The sequence below is a fragment of the Amphiprion ocellaris genome, chromosome 8 (assembly GCF_022539595.1).
Source record: "Amphiprion ocellaris isolate individual 3 ecotype Okinawa chromosome 8, ASM2253959v1, whole genome shotgun sequence".
Lineage (NCBI taxonomy): Eukaryota > Metazoa > Chordata > Actinopteri > Pomacentridae > Amphiprion > Amphiprion ocellaris.
Genome location: NC_072773.1, coordinates 16,450,560 through 16,469,288, shown reverse-complemented (window position 1 = coordinate 16,469,288; position 18,729 = coordinate 16,450,560). Strand labels below are relative to the sequence as shown.

Genomic DNA, 18,729 nt, shown 5'->3' with positions numbered 1-18,729 from the left:
GCTGTTCATTCGTAAATAGCAGAATTGGCAGAGAATACACTGATTGTAATCAGCGAAGCCACACACACACATCCGGGCGTATACACACAGAAATGATCTCAGAATACTTCTGCTCACCTACAGGCAGCAGAGAAGATGCAACATAATGTAGCAGTGTGACATGTCGAAATCAATGAAACTGAAAACCGATGGTGCCCCTCACTGTGTGAATGGGTAATTGTCTGGTGTTGGCTTCCAATCCGTTGTGTCACATCACAGATTATCAAAATTTTCAGGCGTCAATGTGTTATTTTCTGTTGATGCTTGGCTGTAGTTAGCACTGAATCACATGATAGAATATTAGTGAAAATGGGCTTCTGACTCTAGAAAATAATGTTTGGGCGCAACAGAAAAATTAACAGTTTGCACCAATATTTTGGAGTTGAGACAACTTCAAATTAACTTGTGTTTAATAATATACACTGGGTTAGAGAAATTAAGTTTTCTTCATCAGTGAACGGTTTATTCAGGTGAAGCTAAATGAAGCTCAGAAAATTTCTTTACTGTAACTTGAATTTAGTTTTAAATCCACAAACAGAGAAATTTGACTTTAAATTTCACACAATATTAATATTTCTATGCCAGCATAACCCATCTAAACAATGCTTGCAATTTCAAAGACATATCTAAAGATAATTACTCCGGCAAGGAACGCGGCAGAACATCATTACTCAAAAACGGATTAACGGATTACAATGAAATTTTCAGGGAAGGTCAGAAATGACACAAGACCAAGTGATTAGATTTTGGCAGTGATGTGGTTTATAGTCTGGATCCACAGATTTGTTAAGGACTTCTGTATTATTGCGAGATAGCGGCACAGCGTCACTGTAACTATGACAACAAGTGAACACTACGTCAACTGCCTGCTGGTTATCACATAATTGCGATCCTACTACAAATCGACCACTGCAGACCATGAATTTTTTGAAGATTTCTTTTATCTTGCAACCATGCATTTAGTTAAGTGTGGGTAATAGGTCTGCTGAACGACCTTTTAGAGCGTAGTGTGTTCAGGCTGACTCAGACACTGTAATGTAGTATTAACTATCATTTGACACCAAACTGGAATTTGTTTTTAGATCTAAAACATGTCAGAAACTGCAGGGATTTTCCAAATGCAAAAACCAAACATTAACCCCCACCCTGCAGTTCAGAGCTGGCTGGCAATTTAAAGATAACTCTGACGTTAAAACCACATCAATAGCAGGAAGAATCCGGTCGGGGGCAGTTGGCACTTCGATCGCTGTTACACACTGTGAACAATGGAGCTACCTCAACACTGCATGCATGTGTGTGTCTCTTTGTTTGTGCTACTTCTGCTGGGAAACCTGCCAACTAAGTAGGAAACTGAGTGCGTGATGGATAGAAACATTCAACTTTTTTTTCAAGAAAGAAACTTCTCTCCAACTGTAATCAAGTTTGTCTTAAATATAGAGTTATGTGTTGCCTTGTAATAGTTATTTTAGGAGTTATTTTACATTTGTGGTGCCAGGTTAGGGTTAGGGTTAGCTAAAATGACACAAAAATATGTGTTCTATCACCTAAACTCTGAGGGTATCATTTGTCAGGCACATAACTTTAGGTTTTGTTTCTGTGCATTCTGATATATCTCTGAGATTTGTGCCTCCACTCCAATAACACAGTGGATTTAAATTGACTTTCACTCAAAGAGCACATAAAACTGAAGTTATGTTAAGACATTTGACCACTAGATTAGTATTCTTTTTGGAAGCGACATCATAATTACTCTGGATAAATAATGATCAAAATTTTTAGAGCTTTTAGTAGAAAATGGTTCAAACAAAACTACTACATAACAACTGGAGCTGCAACAACAGTGGATAAATCAAATGGTCGATAAAGAGACGATGTGAAGCTATTTTGATAATGTATCCCCTATGGCTGTACTTTTCAGGTTGACTGGTTGGTCAATAAACTCTCTTCAGAGAGTTGATGTGTATGTACAGATTAGGGCTGGCCCGAATAGCAGTTTCTGGGCTCCGGATATTCAGGCCCGATTGATAACGATCATCCGAATATTCAGTTCGCTTCTTAACGTCCGAGGGGGGGTTGGACGGACGGATGGAGAACGAGCTGAATATTTGGTTCGGTCCATAACGTCCGATGCAGTGGGCAAACGGAGGAAGGAACCTGGCTCGGTTCGTAATGTCTGACTGGGGGTGGCGACGAATATTAGGATTGGTTCATATTGTAACGTCCGACAGGGGGACGCATCGAGCGAATTAACGATTAACGAGACGAATGCCGATGTCGACATCGTCCGACGGGGGTGGGTGGTGGGTTCTCAAAATAAATATCCGGATACCAAATATTCGGATATTCGGGTCCAGCCCTAGTACAGATCATGCAGTCAATTGACTATGTTCTCATTGGTTGACAACAACCTTAACATCTTAACAATAACTGGTCAGTCTCTTCTCATGCCAAATGCCAAACAGTCTCTCATTCCAGCTTCTCAGATGTATTTACTGTTTTGTTTTCATCATACATAACAGTAAATTGACTATTTTAAGGTCCTGGACAACTGGTTGGACAAAACAAGCAAAGGATGCAGGGTGAAAGCTTCACAGTCAAGACTACAATGAGCATGCTACTTTCCATTCTTTCATTTGAGTGACGTGAACCTGTAAGTATCTGCTGCAATGAACCAGAAACACTACAAATCCGTGAAATAGAGTCTGATGCAGCTCTGCAGAGCTTGTTGACGGGTCAGCTTATTGAGCTTTTTTTTTTTTTTTTTTTTTAAATCATGCATTTTTTTATTTTAGCACTCAAGGAGGGAGGCTTATGGAAAACACGAGACCTCACCTGAAGAACATGTACACACACACACATACATCACACATTCCCAACTGAAGCCTATTTTGTGCTCTAATAACAGCTTGCTAAAACAGACAAGTACCCCCTGTTCTCTTCCTCTGTCACCTCCTCCTCTTTCCATGCCCCTCGCCCTCCTTCCTCCTTTTCACCTGTTTTCTTCTCCACCTAAACCCTCTTTCCTCCTCCTCCTTCTCCTGTCTTCCTGGGAATTTTATTTCCCCTTGCTGTCAACCTGTATTTATTGGTCTATTATTGGCCTCCTAGTTTTTTCCGTTCCTTTACCTGCAATAACAGTTCTTCCACTACCACACATCTGAGGAATGAAGCTGTGCACGAACACACGCCTGCGCACGAAGCCAATATAACATCATGCTCGGATCACTACAAGACAACGGTGAATTGTGCTGAACTGGGTATGACCTCATCGGATGATTCATGTTCTTCCTACAGTTCATCAGGCAGGTTGTCGTTTCTCCTCCATCTCTTTCCAAGTGCGCACATTTAACAGGAACAGACAAGGAGCCCAGCAGGTACAGATACCATAGATGATAAATACCGTATACATAAGTATAGATATGACAAATCATGAGGCACTTCACTGGGCGTTTCCATTTTTTGCTGTTTTATACCAGTGGAGCAAAGTCTTGGACTTTTTATTGCACTACATTTATCTGGTGGCTATCGTTTCTAGTTATTTAGCAAGTTATTTTTCATCAAGCAGGTATGCTGAGCTCCTTCTTATTAAGGTATTTTCACCTCCTCCAAGACTGCAAAGTCCTACAAGACAGACATAGAGACATTATATTTTAAGGTAATTCTTTTTTTTAATTACTTAAAACTCTGGACAATCTCTAGATGACATTTTAAATCCTTTTTTTTTCTTCAGCAGAATGTACTTGAAATGTAAACTGTGGACATTCAGATCTGTGGATTATCTAAAGTAACAGAGACACTACTTAAGGATAGACATGCAACTATGATGTTTTTCTAATGTCATTCTTCATCACCACATAGAAAAAAAGCCAAATTCCATTCACCAAAAGTGTATTTGAATTCCCTGTGATGGATAACTGAGAACCTGCAAACCAAAACTATCTTTATGGCCAGAAATTACATAACAAAAGGGAGGAAAAAAAAGGACGCTGATGTTTGAAAAAAGACAAGTAATAGTAGAAGAGGAAAAATCTAAAATACTGGAGGAATAGCAAACGCTAGAAAGATGAGAATATGGAGGACAAGAAGCTGGAAGGTAATATGTCACTACTTGAAAGAGAAAGAAGAGTAGGATGTGTAAAAACAGGAAAAGATGTTGAAGAGGAGACAAAAACTTGATTTAGACCTCTACACTGAACCTATGCCGTAACCCGACATCCACCTCCATAGAACTGTGCACACCACAACTACTATTATTGGTCCACTTGGTCATAATAAAATGTACAAAATGAAGTACATAATTGCCTGTAAATTTGCTAATGATACAAACAAATTAGTGCGTATTTTGCAAGTGCAGCCACATGCTGTATTCTTGGTTTCATCGCTCTAATATTCCATGTATAGACTCATTTGGTTCAAACGTCTTTGGTCTTTTCTGTGTTGCAATACTTTTGGTTAAAGTAGCTGCTGTTCAACATTTATTAGTCCAACATGATTCTCTCCGTTTCAGTTGCCACTGCTTAAAGCCCACCAAGAAACATTGTCACTAACTGGTTTTGCATGACAAAAGACACACCGGTGTCCATGTATAAATGCTCACACTGTCATAGTCCAGTTGTAGAGTTGTCTAGATTCAATGCAGGAGCATATATGGGGCTTAAGAAGCAGAGAAGAGGAGGAGGAGGAATGAGACGGGTGTCAAGCAGGAGGATGAGGAAGCGATAGCAGAAGAAAGAAGACAGGAGAGTAGAGCAGATAAAAATGGTCTATATTGGGCTGGATGTTATCTATAGAAGATAAGATGAATGGCTGGTTCAGACTCACGAACAGGGTTCTTCTTGATTCACCAAAAAGGAGACACCTTAAGAGGTTTTAAATCCAACACTGACAGGATATGTGGGAAAAGTCATTTATAAGTAGGTTCTTTGGAAATACTAAACATCTCTTGATATTCAGGTAAACTCTGATGGACTGACAGTGACTGTACGGTGCGTCTGTGGCAAACTGAACTCCACACCTAGAAAGTTTCACGTGTTCTTGATCTAAATGTGTGCAAGCACACTCGTTTTCTCTGCAGTTTTATGTTCTGAACTCACATCCACCAGACACCTCAGACTAACGTAGGGACTGATGGTTTGTTGGTGCCTTGCTGAAGGACATCTCAGCCATCTTCACCCTCTGAAACCCAAAACTCACCTGCACCCACCTTATCTTTGATGCATTCCATATATATACACACACACACACACACACACACACACACACACACACACACACACACACACACACACACACACACACACACACACACACACACACACACACACACACACACACACACACACACACACACACACACACACACACTCCTTGTGTGTTTTTATTCGTTATTCTTATTGTTTCGGTTTGGAATAGGTGTACAATGTGTCAGGCAGGCTGCTGCCAGGCCGAGGTAGTGTCTCCTCCCTCTTTCTCCACCCTTTTCTCCTTTTTAGATTCACTCAGCAGAGCAGCAGCAGCAGCAGGTGTTCATCATTCACAATCACCATCAGCTCAAGCAGGAGCAGGTGGAGCTGCTCTAATCAAGAGACACCGTCGCCACAATATAAGCAGACGCCATTCACTTCTCAGTGCCGGATTGTGACACAAGCCAGTAAAGTGTTTACTGATTGTTACTCCAGCCACAGTTCGTACCTTTGCTCCTTGAGTAAATCTAGTTGTCTTCCTTTGTTCCAGTTCTGGTTTACCTGCTCCTGTTCCATTCCGTCTGGTACCATCGCCACCTCCAGTTCCCTGTTCCGTCAGTGTTCTGGAGAATACTCACCTGTGCCATTCATCCATCTTGGCGTCCCTCCATACTCACCAGCTGCTGCTTTCTCCACCCTCATTCTGGACTCCAAGCCCAGGCCAAATACCATCAGCCGCCTAGCAGCTACGAGCCCAGTCTGAGCATCCGGTTCCATATTTATCTTGTTAACCTCTCCTAGAGTTTTCGTACATCTAGTTGTATTGAGTTCTTCGTTAGTGTAGCTTAGATATTATTGTTCTCGTTCTTAGTATTTGTAGTTACTTTCTTGCCTGGGAGTTACCCTATGTGGGTTAGTGCCTTTTGTCCTCCTCGGCCCTAGTAGTCGCTAAAGTATTCTCTGAAAGAGTTTGCAACAGTTTCCTGTTTCTGAGTACTTCCTGCTGTAGTTTTCCGCCTTGTGATTTGTAGTCCACATTTGAGTCTAGGTGGAATAAAACACCGTGTTTTTTTTTTTTACACTTCTGAGACCTGTCTGTTCATTTCCTGCACTTGAGCCTTTTGACCAATCATGACACAATGCATTTCACTGCACATTATACTATGTATAATTGTGTTTGTAATAAATAAAGGTCTTGAATCTTGGGGTTTTGTTGCATCTGTAGTTGCATAAACGCTTTGTGCATGAGGACATTTTCACTTTAAAACAATGAATCACATTTCCGCTACTGTTTTCACAAAGTGACAGTACATGCTTCTCTAACCCACGAAGTCATCATGTTGGGATTTCCACTGATGGGAACTAAAGGGCAGAGCCAAAACCTGCGAAAAAAGGCCTCAATAAAAAGTTAAGGATAGGTGTGTCCACATATTTCTGGCCATAGAGAGCACCATATCAAGATCTGACTTTTTTTGCTCAGCCACAACCAGGAGAGAGAAAAAGAGGAGTTTGGGGTAATTTAAGGAGCCTTCCCCTGTGCAGGTTGAGACAGGTTAACTGACATTCCAATCTCTCTTTTCTCTTTCATTCACGAGGAGGTGGGGGGGTTCAGTGGGTGGGGTCTTCTGCACCCAGTCACACACCGGCTTTAGCCCACCTACATTCTTTCAAGACAAAACTGCAACCTGGAAACTCGAGACCCCCCCCCCTCTCAGTTAAGTTGAATGCCACCCAGAAATCATTCTGATTTGATGGAGATTACATTACACATTAAATCTAATATCAGCAAAGTCCATGTCAGTCTGTAACTGCTACCTGCTGGCTTAGAACCTGAAATATTTTCTGTTCTAAGCGGTTTTAAACTTACTGTGCGACAATGAATATATGACACTCTGTCAGACAGTGAGGTCCTGCACCTTAACGGAAACAGCACAACTATAGACAGAAGTAGGGAGAACGCAAAAATATCCAGCAAAGTTATGCTATTTTTTTCAACGCTTATCTCCTCTGTGCTCTGTGTAAACACAGTCTGCAGTTCATCCAAGAAGTCAATGAGTTTTTGTCACGTGACTGTTGCTCACAGCTGAATCACCAATGCCTTTTTGATGGCGTAACAAAGTGCTTTTTTAAAGCATTTTTTAAATGATACATGTAAAGTGATTTCGATTAAATATCCTGATTTTAGCTTAAATTTGTTTTGGTTTTTGTTCCTGATGAAACTGATAGTTCTAATAGTAGTCACAGCATAGATAGTTCTAACATGCCTTACAAACCCACCAGGCTTGAAGTTAAAAAAGAAATGAACAAAAAACTGAAAGAAACCGCAATTTTACACCTGTTGGTCAAAAATGATTATTTGGGAAATCGTTTCAGTTCTGTACAGACCTAACTGTAGTTAAAGATCAAACCTGAAACATGTAAAATTTAGTTTTGTATATAAATATACACTACCCTTCAAAAGTTCGGGGTGACTTAGAAATGTCCTTATTTTTGAAAGAAATGCAGTTTTTTCAATGAATAGCATTAAATTAATCAAAAATACTGTCTAAACCTTGTTCATGTGGTAAATGACTATTCTAGCTGGAAACAGCTGATTTTTAATGGAATAGCTCCATAGAGGTACAGAGGAACATTTCCAGCAACCATCACTCCTGTGTTCTAATGCTACATTGTGTTAGCTAATGGTGTTGAAAGGCTAATTGATGATTAGAAAACCCTTGTGCAGTTATGTTAGCACATGAATAGAAGTGTGACTTTTCATGGAAAACATGAAATTGTCTGAGTGACCCCAAACTTTTGAACAGTAGTGTATAATAAACTTGTCAATTTGAAAACCACACGGACTGAAACAAGTGTCTCATCTACTTTCTAACTTTTCAGTTTTTCTATTATTATTATTTTACCAACTGATTCAGTCATGAAACAACCAATACAGATATATACTTACAATATATATATATATATATATATATATATATATATATATATATATATATATATATATATATACATACAGTCAGAATCATGAGAACACTGAGCCCTGACAGGTTTCATATCGTTGTTTAAAGATTTTTTATCCATTCTTTTACTACTGCCACAAGGTAAATGGGCTGATAAAGCCCTTTACAAGCTCAACACACACATACAGTGACTGTCACAGCTCCCTGCTTCTCTATTGAGACCTTCAACCCTGAGAGAGAGAGTCAGGTGGAAAGAGGAGAACAAAATAGAGAATAGAGAGAAAATCAAGGATGAAAGAGTGAAGGGGAAACTGAATGCAATCGCAGAAAACACACTTGCCAAGACACAAGGACACACACATACACACACAACACACACATCGAGTGAATGTCTCTCCACTGATGAATGAGGAAGGCACTCGAGCAGGAGAGCCTGGCACAAAAGAGCTGCATTCAGCAACATTAAAAGGTTGTTCAAGAGCAACGTTCAAAAACACAAGAAGGTTAACTTGGAGCACAGGAAGACAGAATGCACATCGAAAGGTTTGCTGTGCCGTATTTGTGGCCTTAATGTGTCCTTAAAATATATCAGTGAATCGGTATTCCCCTGATGGATTCACCACAGTAACAGCAGCTGGGACAAGCAAAGCCTTCTGCCAAGAACAACAGCTCTAAATCAACTCACACTGAAACTGTTTGATTCTTCGTTCGGGTCGCTGAGGTGTAAGAGGCTCATATATCACTGAGGTTGGCTAGTAAACTAGGTAATGGGTTCAGATTTATTTCACATTAATTATCAGATTTGACATAGCTGAGCAGTTTATCATGGTGAAGCAGAAAAGCAGGACAACAGTTTACTGGCAGCCAGCAGATGTTAGAGGGAGATTCTACTACTGCTAGTTTTATCTGAAACCAAACAAGCTTCATTTCTAGTGTAACAGTCATTATTGATTAATGGAAATGTTGGAATTTATTAGTAATTGGTCATTGGTGGTGAATTCTCAGTGTAGATAGTGTTGTGTTTTTCGAGATCAAAGAAATAGGCTCACATTAAGAGCCCTGAACCTTCACAACACACTGAAATTCTAGAGAACAAACAAATCAACATCGTCGCATTCTGGTGCTCCAATTGAAAATTCAATTCAGTCTAATCCTACAGAACAAAATCCGATTAGGAATGCAAGTAAAAAACAGTCAGAAACTGTGACAACCTCACAGATTGAGAAGGACAGCGATTAAAGCTTAAATGGACCAGCATGCAGGTTAAAGGTTAAACTGGGGCAGGATACCACCAAGGGGTCATATGATACACACAAGTCAAAATTCTCGAGGGAACCCAGACATTCCACGATACTTCTGAATCTTTCTGACACAAAATGTTTAGATAGGGACGATGCAAGTGTTGGAAATCTCTGGAAGCATTCTACTACTCCAGAACACCTGGAAGCGGCAGTCTGTGTCAATTCAAACAGAATTCAAAATTATGTTGCTATACTGTCTGAGACTTTATTTCAAACAAGGGTGGCACTGGGGTCCAAGAAAGTTCCTCCAAGAGTATATATATTGATGTAGAGATGTCCTGATCAAACCCAAGCATGTCTGCTGTTATGCAAGTGCTGTAAATTTAAAATTATTACTATCTATCAATGATTGATTAATTTATGATATAAATTGAGTACACTGGACATATGTCCTGTGCTAATATTGCTGCATCGAACAAACCACAAAAGCAGCTGTCACATATGCTATTACGAGGAGCTTTATTTAACGCACTGGCGCTTGTTAGACATCATTAAGCATCACAGAAGATTTTGTCATGGTGGCCCTTTACCGTCCAAAAAAAATTTGATCAAACCAACTTTTGAAGTCTATAACACAGCAGAATAGATATGAGGTAGGTTTGGCAAGACAAGGTCTGAAGTTTTAGTTATTTTAGGTGAGATGTGTTTTGAGGGTGACTCCTCAAAAAAAATCACACACATAAAATTCTCAAAATTCAACCCAAAAAATCAAAAATAACAATTAGGTAAACTCTGAAACAAAATCTGAGATGGTACAGCAACATCACTATCTGTAATGGCACCAACTGACCCAACAGAAGAAAAAGAGTAAAAGCAGAACACCACAGCAGCACACAGTAATCCACATGACACAAACACAGAGCGGAGCAGCAGACAGTACTCGCTCAAATGACAACCATAAACGCAAAGACAGACACAGACGTAATTCACGAGCAGGGTTTTTCCTTCATAGAGGAACTTTTGGCACCACCCCAAAAGGTTTGAGCCAGCAGCGAAGAAAAATCACCAAAATCATTAGAATTGAGGACGAAATTAACAATTAAATTTTTTTAAGCAGTCGGAAATAGGAGGAAAATGCAAAGACTTATGTCAATGAATCTAACACAGACTCATTGCCTTTACTGTAAATGAACTGATTTTGAGCCAGGAAAACACTGATGCACGTTATTCAGTGTGTGTTCTTGACAAGTCCTACCTGTCCAAGGTCCAAGGTGACGTTGACCTCGTTGTACTCCGTGCTGCGGGACAGAGGTGGGCTCTGCCACCATCGCTCTGTCCCATCGATGGCGTTGGTGATGGGATGGGCTCGATCACTGTCGCCCTGGCTGCAGATGTCACAGTACTGGCCCTGAGGAGACAGCAACAGCGACGTAACAGAGTTTAAATCTTCACTTTCGCAAATGATATTTGATGTCTTGTTGAAATAACTTTCCAGTTTCTTGTTAAAAATGGAAGGAAAGAGGTTCCTTTGCCATGGCCAAATAAACAGTCATTGTGGACTTCAGCGCAGTGGGACACACCGTCCTAAATACATTTTAGCAGACTTTTTGAACACACATCCCAAACAAACACTTCTTACAGTTTTTGCTCTTATTTATTATTTACAGATCTACTGTGGAGAATATTTACTCTCCCAAGGAACGGTGGAGTTAAGTGACGATCGGTGTACATCTGTCTGTCTGTCTCTGTCTGTTAGCAGCATTACTCAAAAACGGTTACATGGATTTGGATGAAATTTTCAGGGAAGGTCAGAAATGACACAAGGACCAACTGATTAGATTTTGGCATTGATGTGGCTTATAGTCTGGATCCATAGGATTGCTAAAAATTTCTCTATCATTGCGAGACAGCGGCACAGCATCACTGTAACTATGACAACAAATGAACACTATGTCAGGTCGTTGTCAGCTCACATGATTGCAATCCTACTACAAATTCACCGTTGCGGACTTATCGGGACTCGTCCATCGGAAATGATACAAGGAACAATTTATTTCCGAGTCCCATCAATTCCCGCCGCCCTGCTACAGATTTTGGTCACACGATTCAGTATCCGTTCATAACGTTCACATGCATAACACACGCCTGTGCTCAGTGCAAGGTCATTTTGCTTGTGGGTACATCTATATTAAATGGCCACATTCTGCAGTGCTGTGATTTCTGCCACGAAGTTTTTCAAGATTTCAGCCATCGGAAATGATACGACTGAGCAGCCTTACTGCATTCTGAGTGCTTTTCTTGTTTTCACTTTGACAGGATGTAATTGATTCACACACACTGGTTGTTGTGGGATAAGTTACAGTTTAGTCTCTCCAATCACAGAAAACAGCAGCATGGTATTCCATGAAATGAAGGGTTTTCTTTCATAGCTGTATGTCCCAGAAGCGGCTTGGGTCAAGTTGCTCATATTCCAACAGAAAGGTGGCTCCACTCAGGTTACTTAAACAGTGATATCCCAGTTTGTACTCCTGCTTCTAGGTTTTAATGTGTCATAAATGTCGTCTCTGAGCCTCAGTCTGACTGTTTTGTGACAAAATTGCAGTTTACAGTGTAATATAACAGAAAGATTAACAATGTGGAAACTGAATAGGGTTACACATTTATGAGCATTAGCAAATTTTGTGTCACTAACAAATGTAAAATAAGTTATCAAAGCAATTTAAATTCCATGTTTGTGAGTAAAAATGTGACAGGAGCAAATAAAACAAAAAGACTAGAAACTGGTCTTTGGGTGCTTTGATGTTTGTTAGGATAAATTTTCACCTTCATGGTTCAAGTTTCTGTCCAGCAATTTCCACTGTGAAATGAAAAAAAAAAAACGGCTGACTTGAAGATAGGTACTGCAAGTACAGTTGTTTTTCTAAAATGTAAAACACAGCATGTGATAATGTGTGCTGAGACAGAAGTGGACGCATCCACTTAAGGTAGCCTCTTCACTTCTCTGGTTTTGAAATCCTCCTCATTCTTAGCTAATCCAGTGTGGTTGTCTGAGCGTTTAACCTAACCAGTGCTGCCAATGTAAGCATTAGCATAAACTAAACAAGTCCAGACCTGAACAAAAGCCCAGGTTAGAAGATATTATCACTGCAGGTCACCGGGGTCAAAGGACACTGCTCACTATCTGACTCCATCACCAACCCCTGCTCCCGCCCCCATCTAATTCTCTGGACTTTCCAGAGATCTTCTGTCAATCAGCCTTTGTGCTTTTTCTACAGATCCGCTACAACCTAAACATAATTGGGCTCATGTTGTCTGACAAATCTCACACCACAGGAAAGGTTTCTCAAAACATTAAAGGGCCAGAGGTGTACTAAACTCAGAAACTAAATGCAAGGAAATGAAGGTGAAAATGTAAGAAAATAAAGCTGTGAACAAAAAAACCTGATCTTTCTGAAAGTGACATCTCTAGAAGAAATGCCTGGAGGTTAGTCTAGTGAGATGTCCAGTCTGCGTCTGTATTTCATCCAGACTGTCAAGCCCCCTTTCGCACCGGTTTTCCTTTCACAACACTCCTCTCTTGTCACTTCTTTTGGAAAGCCTTCTCAGTGCAGAGGCCACCTGGAAATGAACATGTACAGCGCATTCTCCTCTCTCTGTGTGTTACACGCACTTTCATTCAGACATTTTTCAACTGTCTTCCTATTCTTTGCCTCAAACTATAGGTGATTAAGCAAAAGTCTCCCTTACTGAAGAATCAATGTCCTCAGCGCCAAAGTGAAATTCACCCAACACCTGCTACTTTATGTGATCTGTCTTCTTCTCTTGAAAACATAAAGCATGGCCCTTCTCATACTTCCACTGGCCATGTTTCCACAACATATTTTTTGTTCTGAAATACCACCTTGAAAAGTTAATGGGAATCTGAAAGAAATAGTTTCCCAGTTTGCATAGAAAATAGACAGATTTGCTCGTTTGAGGTGGTTTTTGACATTTTAAATAAGAATGACCGGCTGCATGGGAGGTGGAAAGCTCTTTTCTCAATTTATTCTGATGTAGAAACAATGGAACAAAAATAACTGATCAGCTATCATGAACTTGCCCAACTGAAAGCAACTCTTGAACAGCTCTTGCCATTTTTTCCAATAGATGGCCAAAGTTTTGTTGCTGCCTCTTCTTTGCACGATTGGCACCACAGCCACCACAAGTCTGTTAACTCCATACAGCCAGTAGAGAAGTTTGTTAAAGGGCTACACACAAAGAACTGGAGTTACATCCACTATCTACTGTTTTTCTGACAGACTGCAGTCAAAAGTAGGAAACAAAAAGGTTGGATGGACAGAGTGTGATGTCTCAGCTCAGTGGGTGTCCTGAGTATCAATAAATTGATAATGCATATTAAGCACAGTGGCCATTTGTCCTGAGGTGATATTAGCGTTTTCATCAACCTATACATGATATAGACAGCAAAGGTAGCTCTACTGTATTTGCTACTGGGGTACAGGAACACTGTGGAAGTAGATCCCAGCTTTTCTTAAACACACAAGCTATGGCTGGAGACTACTGAGGGTCACACAAGTCTCTGTCATGATGGACCTTTGCCAGCTGAAACTCCAAAGTGCTCTATGTTTGCCAACATGGAACTGTCCATAGCCTGAGTGACCACCTCCTTGGGCCACTACAACCAGATACTACAGCTATTCTACAATACAGTTTCTGACTTGCATGAAGAAAACAGGTTGCCGCCATCTTTTGGAGTTTGTGGAGCCACAATACATCCAACCCTCTAAACAGTACAGTTCAAAGAGTAATCTACTGGAGCTTCACAGCAATGCTCCTCACCACCTACATAACATTAAGGAACAGCTTGGTAGCAGAAATGCAAATTTTTCTCATTGCTGAACTATTCAGTTGTCAAGTATACACTACTGTTCAAAAGTTTGGGTCACTTACACATGTCCACAGAAAGAAAAGCATTTTTTTCCAATGCACATAACATTAAATGAATCAGAAATACAGTCTAGACATTGTTAATGTGGTGAATGACTATTCTAGCTGGAAACGGCTGATTTTTAATGCAATATCTACATGAGAGGTCCATTTCCAGCAACCATCACTCCTGCATTCTAATGGTACATTGTGTTAGCTAATGGTGTTGAAAGGCTAATTGAGGATTAGAAAACCCTTGTGCAATTATGTTAGCACATGAATAAAAGTTTAAGTTTTCATGGAAAACATGAAATTACCTGGATGACCCCAAACTTTTGAATGGTAGTGTATAGATATTGGATGATTTCAGTAACCTCAATGTACTTTAGGTGTGTATCTAGGAAAATGGTATATAATTGGGACTCCTGGCAGATCCTTAATATGAGTAGACTCAAATTTGGTAGGGACCACTACTACCAGATACTTTTGTGCTTTGGGTCCTAAAAAATAGGCAGGTCCCCACAATGTAAGTCTGTCAGCAAATTTATGTCCTCACAACATGAGTAATACAAACAAACACACACACACACACACACACACACTCTCCACCCTTCTGTCCTCCTCCTGCAGCTTTTAATTAATAAAAACACTCTCACGTCTTGCTGTCAAATCAAAACAGGATTAACCTCAACACAGAAAAGTGTGTGTGTTTTGTGTCCGTGTGTGCATGTGTGCAATATTCAGGGGGTGCAGTAACCCAACAAGTGGACCGAGCTACAAAAGCCCAGCAAAGTGGGCTAAACCTCTTAGCCCGAACACATAATGAATGGCCCATTCCTTGAGCTAATGACCAGATTTCTTGGGTTCATTTTGGAGATTTCCTGAGCTAATTACGCAGCAACTTCACCACTTCACCAAACTGCTGTGAGATCACAGAAGGACTGAATAAAAACGCTGATGAGGGAATGTCAGCCTAATCCTCCGTGTGGAGAAGCTGAAGTGTTTATAATGTGATCGGGACCACGTCTGTAATTGGGAACGCCAAAATGTCACGGGACAAATACTGCAGGACATTTTACCAGCTTAATTTGAGTTAATAATTCCCTTAACTATGCAATTATGTCTTTCTTTCTGCCATTTAAGCCAGAATGTTGACTCAGATTAAACATTTCTACATGCAACTTGAGAGCTTCACAGAGTCTTGAGCGTTCTCTCTTTAACAAAGGCAAATATCCCCTCAGGGCACACATTTTTTGTGTTTTGGTGGCTTCATTCTCAGTCAAATCACTTTTCACACTGCTTGCTGTTCATTCTCCACCGCTAATGGTCAGCATGTCTTTATCTTTACACCTGATCTCTTTCAGCTTCAGTTCAAACTGTGCTCATTTGCATGCATGTTGTGTTTTGCCAACACTAAACATGGGCTAGGAGAGGCGTTTCAACATGACAAAATTTCTCCTTTTCCTCCCTGTCTTCCAAGAGGAAGCCTTGATAATCTCGCGGTAACAGAGCGGATAAACCCGGTCTGATTGGAGGACACGGGTCAGTCACCGTGAGGAATGTGGGGAACAGGTGGGAGAGAAAGAGGGAGAGACAGAGAGACAGAGAGAGAGAGAGAGAGAGAGAGAGAGAGAAGGCAATAAGCTTTCATGTTATCGCCCAGAGGGTTGCTTTAATGGTTAACCCATGAAATTGCAATAATCTCTTGTGTGCTAACCGCTGATACCAGGAGGCTTCATTGTCAAACTGACAATGGGTCTGCTGATGCTTTTTACAAGCTCACAAACTCATCATCACATTAAAAACTCATCTTTAAACCCGACTGTGGAAGCTGGAATCTCTGCTGCGTCCACTCTAAGTGAAATGTTGCCTGTCCTTATATAAGTGGCCTGTGTTAAGTGTTGCCAAGTCCTACAAAGGAAGCAGTGCATGAAATAATGACTTGGCAGAGCAGATGGAGACTCATGCACACTACTGACCCCCTCTGCTCAACTCTCTACTGTGAATGCATCTGCAGGTTGGTGATAAAAGAAGCAGTGATTCTGTGGTAAAGTTTGAAGGGATGCCATAAACAGTGAGGATCAAAGTGACAACTGTGGGAAATACAATTGTCACTACAAACAGTGCCCCTATAGTTGACATAATGAGGCCTCATAACCATGGCGGTATAGTTTTTGGACATGTTTAAATTGTAAATGCAAAAGTAGCATATTATTATTAGGCCCATCACGTTCCTAGAGGCTAGAGGTATTAAAGGAAATTATGCAGAAACTGTAGGTCACTGTAAGTCTTCTGGTGAGCACCACACACACACTCTAAAAAGTTAAGAAATCTGGTCCATATGAATATAATAAGTCTAAGCATTGACAGTCATGCAAGCTACTCAGTGAGGCAGCACTTAGGAATCCATTCCCACCATCTAATTAAATACATGGCTGCAAGATAAAAACTAATAATAATCAAAAACTATACTAATTTAGATGAATTGGGTTGGCATAATAATGATTGGAGTTAATGCATCAATTTAATATTGTATGTCTTGGAAACTCACATTTTTGCATTAGCTGGCTTAAAACTAAACTCAAATTGAGGGAACTTAACAAAATTAGCTTGAAAATGTAATTTGTCTTCAGCTTGAGTTAAAAAAAGAATGTCTTAACATGTCTGGACAATTTCAAATACATTGAAAATATATTTGATTGTAGAGGGAAAGCTAATTCCCCTGATTCAGTGTTGTTTGTTGGTTTATTAGAAGTTGTATTCACTCCAAAGGATCAATGCCAACTGCTCAAACATGGGTTTTTATACTGTAAACACATTTGGAGCCAACAGGAGTATTTTAACAATGCAATACAGGGCAGGGGAAACATTCTATTAACAGCCTGAGCATGCATTCCAAACATACTTTTGGACTTTAATTTAAAGCTGTTGCAGATGGATTATTATTATGAGGTGATCTAACTGTGCCACAGGAGTTAAAAGTTAAGTGTAGAAAAACCACTTAAACTAACTCTGGAGCATCACAGACGAGCTCCAAGTCCCTGGATTAATATTAGAATCCAAGAATATTCACGTTCTGTTCTGCTCTAGTCCAATCCGTGGCGTTCTGCTCACCTGGATGGTCTGGCTCGGGTCTCCGGACACCGGGCCTCCGACCAGCTTGCAGTAGAGGTCGTGCACCGTCCTGCCGGTGTCTTCCTCCCCGCAGGTCGCCGTGGCGGTGATCTTCGTGCCCTCCGCCAGGTTGAAATACGGCGGGTGCAGGCTGTAGCCGTTCACCCCGTTGGTCGGCAGCTCCTGAGCCGACGACCGGCGGCAGCAGGTCAGCAGCAGCAGCAACAGCGCAGCGCCGAGAGACTCCGGTCCGCTCGCCATCCTCTCCACCTGTGCGCTCTATCAGGTCCGAGGAGGGAAGTTTCAAGGGGGGAGTTTAAACCAACGCGGGTGTAGAGGAGGTGAGCCGTTACCGCCTGCAGGAGAGGAGCATTTGGAGAAAAGTGCTTCAGATTGCCGAGGGGGTGAGTTAAATCCTTCGGAGCGGTGCGTCGACGTCCTCTCTGTGCGTCGCTCCACCAGCTTCTCCAACAGAGTCTGTACTCACCCTCCCTGCCTCCCCGCCTCCCCTCTCTCTGCACCCTGTTGGCCCGGCCCCAGTGGTTGGAGGAGGGCACACAGCCTCCAATGCTCAGTGATCGGGTGTTTATCAAGCAGGAACTCTCATTAAGCAGCTCAAATAAAGGCATCTTAAAGGGAAAGTAATGGACCCATTAGACCAGTAAATACAAGCTATATATTTGAATTGAATTTTGTGAATTCATCGCCTCTCATTTCTTCATTCAATTCAATTCAATTCAGTTCAATTCAACTCTTGTAAGACTTCCTGTTTATCTTGCAACACTTTCTTCTTTCCCATCTTTTATCCCACTGTTATGCACCAAACATAAATTCAAATTACTTGCATGTGTGTTTGGCAATAATTTCATTGTGACTGTAGCTCTGATTTAGCACATGCTTTATTATTTACAGGTATCAGTAAACAATGTTGGGATGATGAAAAAAGCTTTAAAAAATGAGGTGAGAAAAAGAAAAAAACTATGTATTAAGAGAAATAAAGAACAGGATGACCTTTCCCACCACTTAATTTAATACATGGTTGCCAGATAAAATATATATTCAGGTTGGGTTGATGTATTAAAATTGGTAATTGCTTCAAGTTAATAATGTGTGTAATTTCTATTCAAATAGGCTTATAAATATTATAGAATATTCTGTGTCCAAATATACAGCTGGATTTAATGATAAACTATGTGTAGATAATAAAGACAAGATTTTGTTATTGAATTAAAACATTTCTTAAAAACTATGACATGAACAAATACA

At 40.6% G+C, this 18,729-nt stretch overlaps 1 protein-coding gene across 2 annotated transcripts in view; it reads right to left on the bottom strand.

The window, feature by feature from the left end:
* Positions 1 to 17,936, bottom strand: part of lama5 (laminin, alpha 5) — a 126,872-nt gene extending 108,936 nt beyond the window's left edge. For both annotated transcript variants that reach the window (XM_023272901.3, XM_023272902.3), the window contains exons 1-2: positions 17,464 to 17,936; positions 10,679 to 10,831 (exon numbers count right to left, since the gene is read on the bottom strand). In XM_023272901.3, coding sequence (XP_023128669.2) covers positions 10,679 to 10,831; positions 17,464 to 17,724 — 414 coding nt within the window. In that variant the 5' untranslated portion in view covers positions 17,725 to 17,936. The remainder of the gene's footprint in view (positions 1 to 10,678; positions 10,832 to 17,463) is intronic.
* Between the last annotated feature and the right edge of the window lie 793 nt (positions 17,937 to 18,729).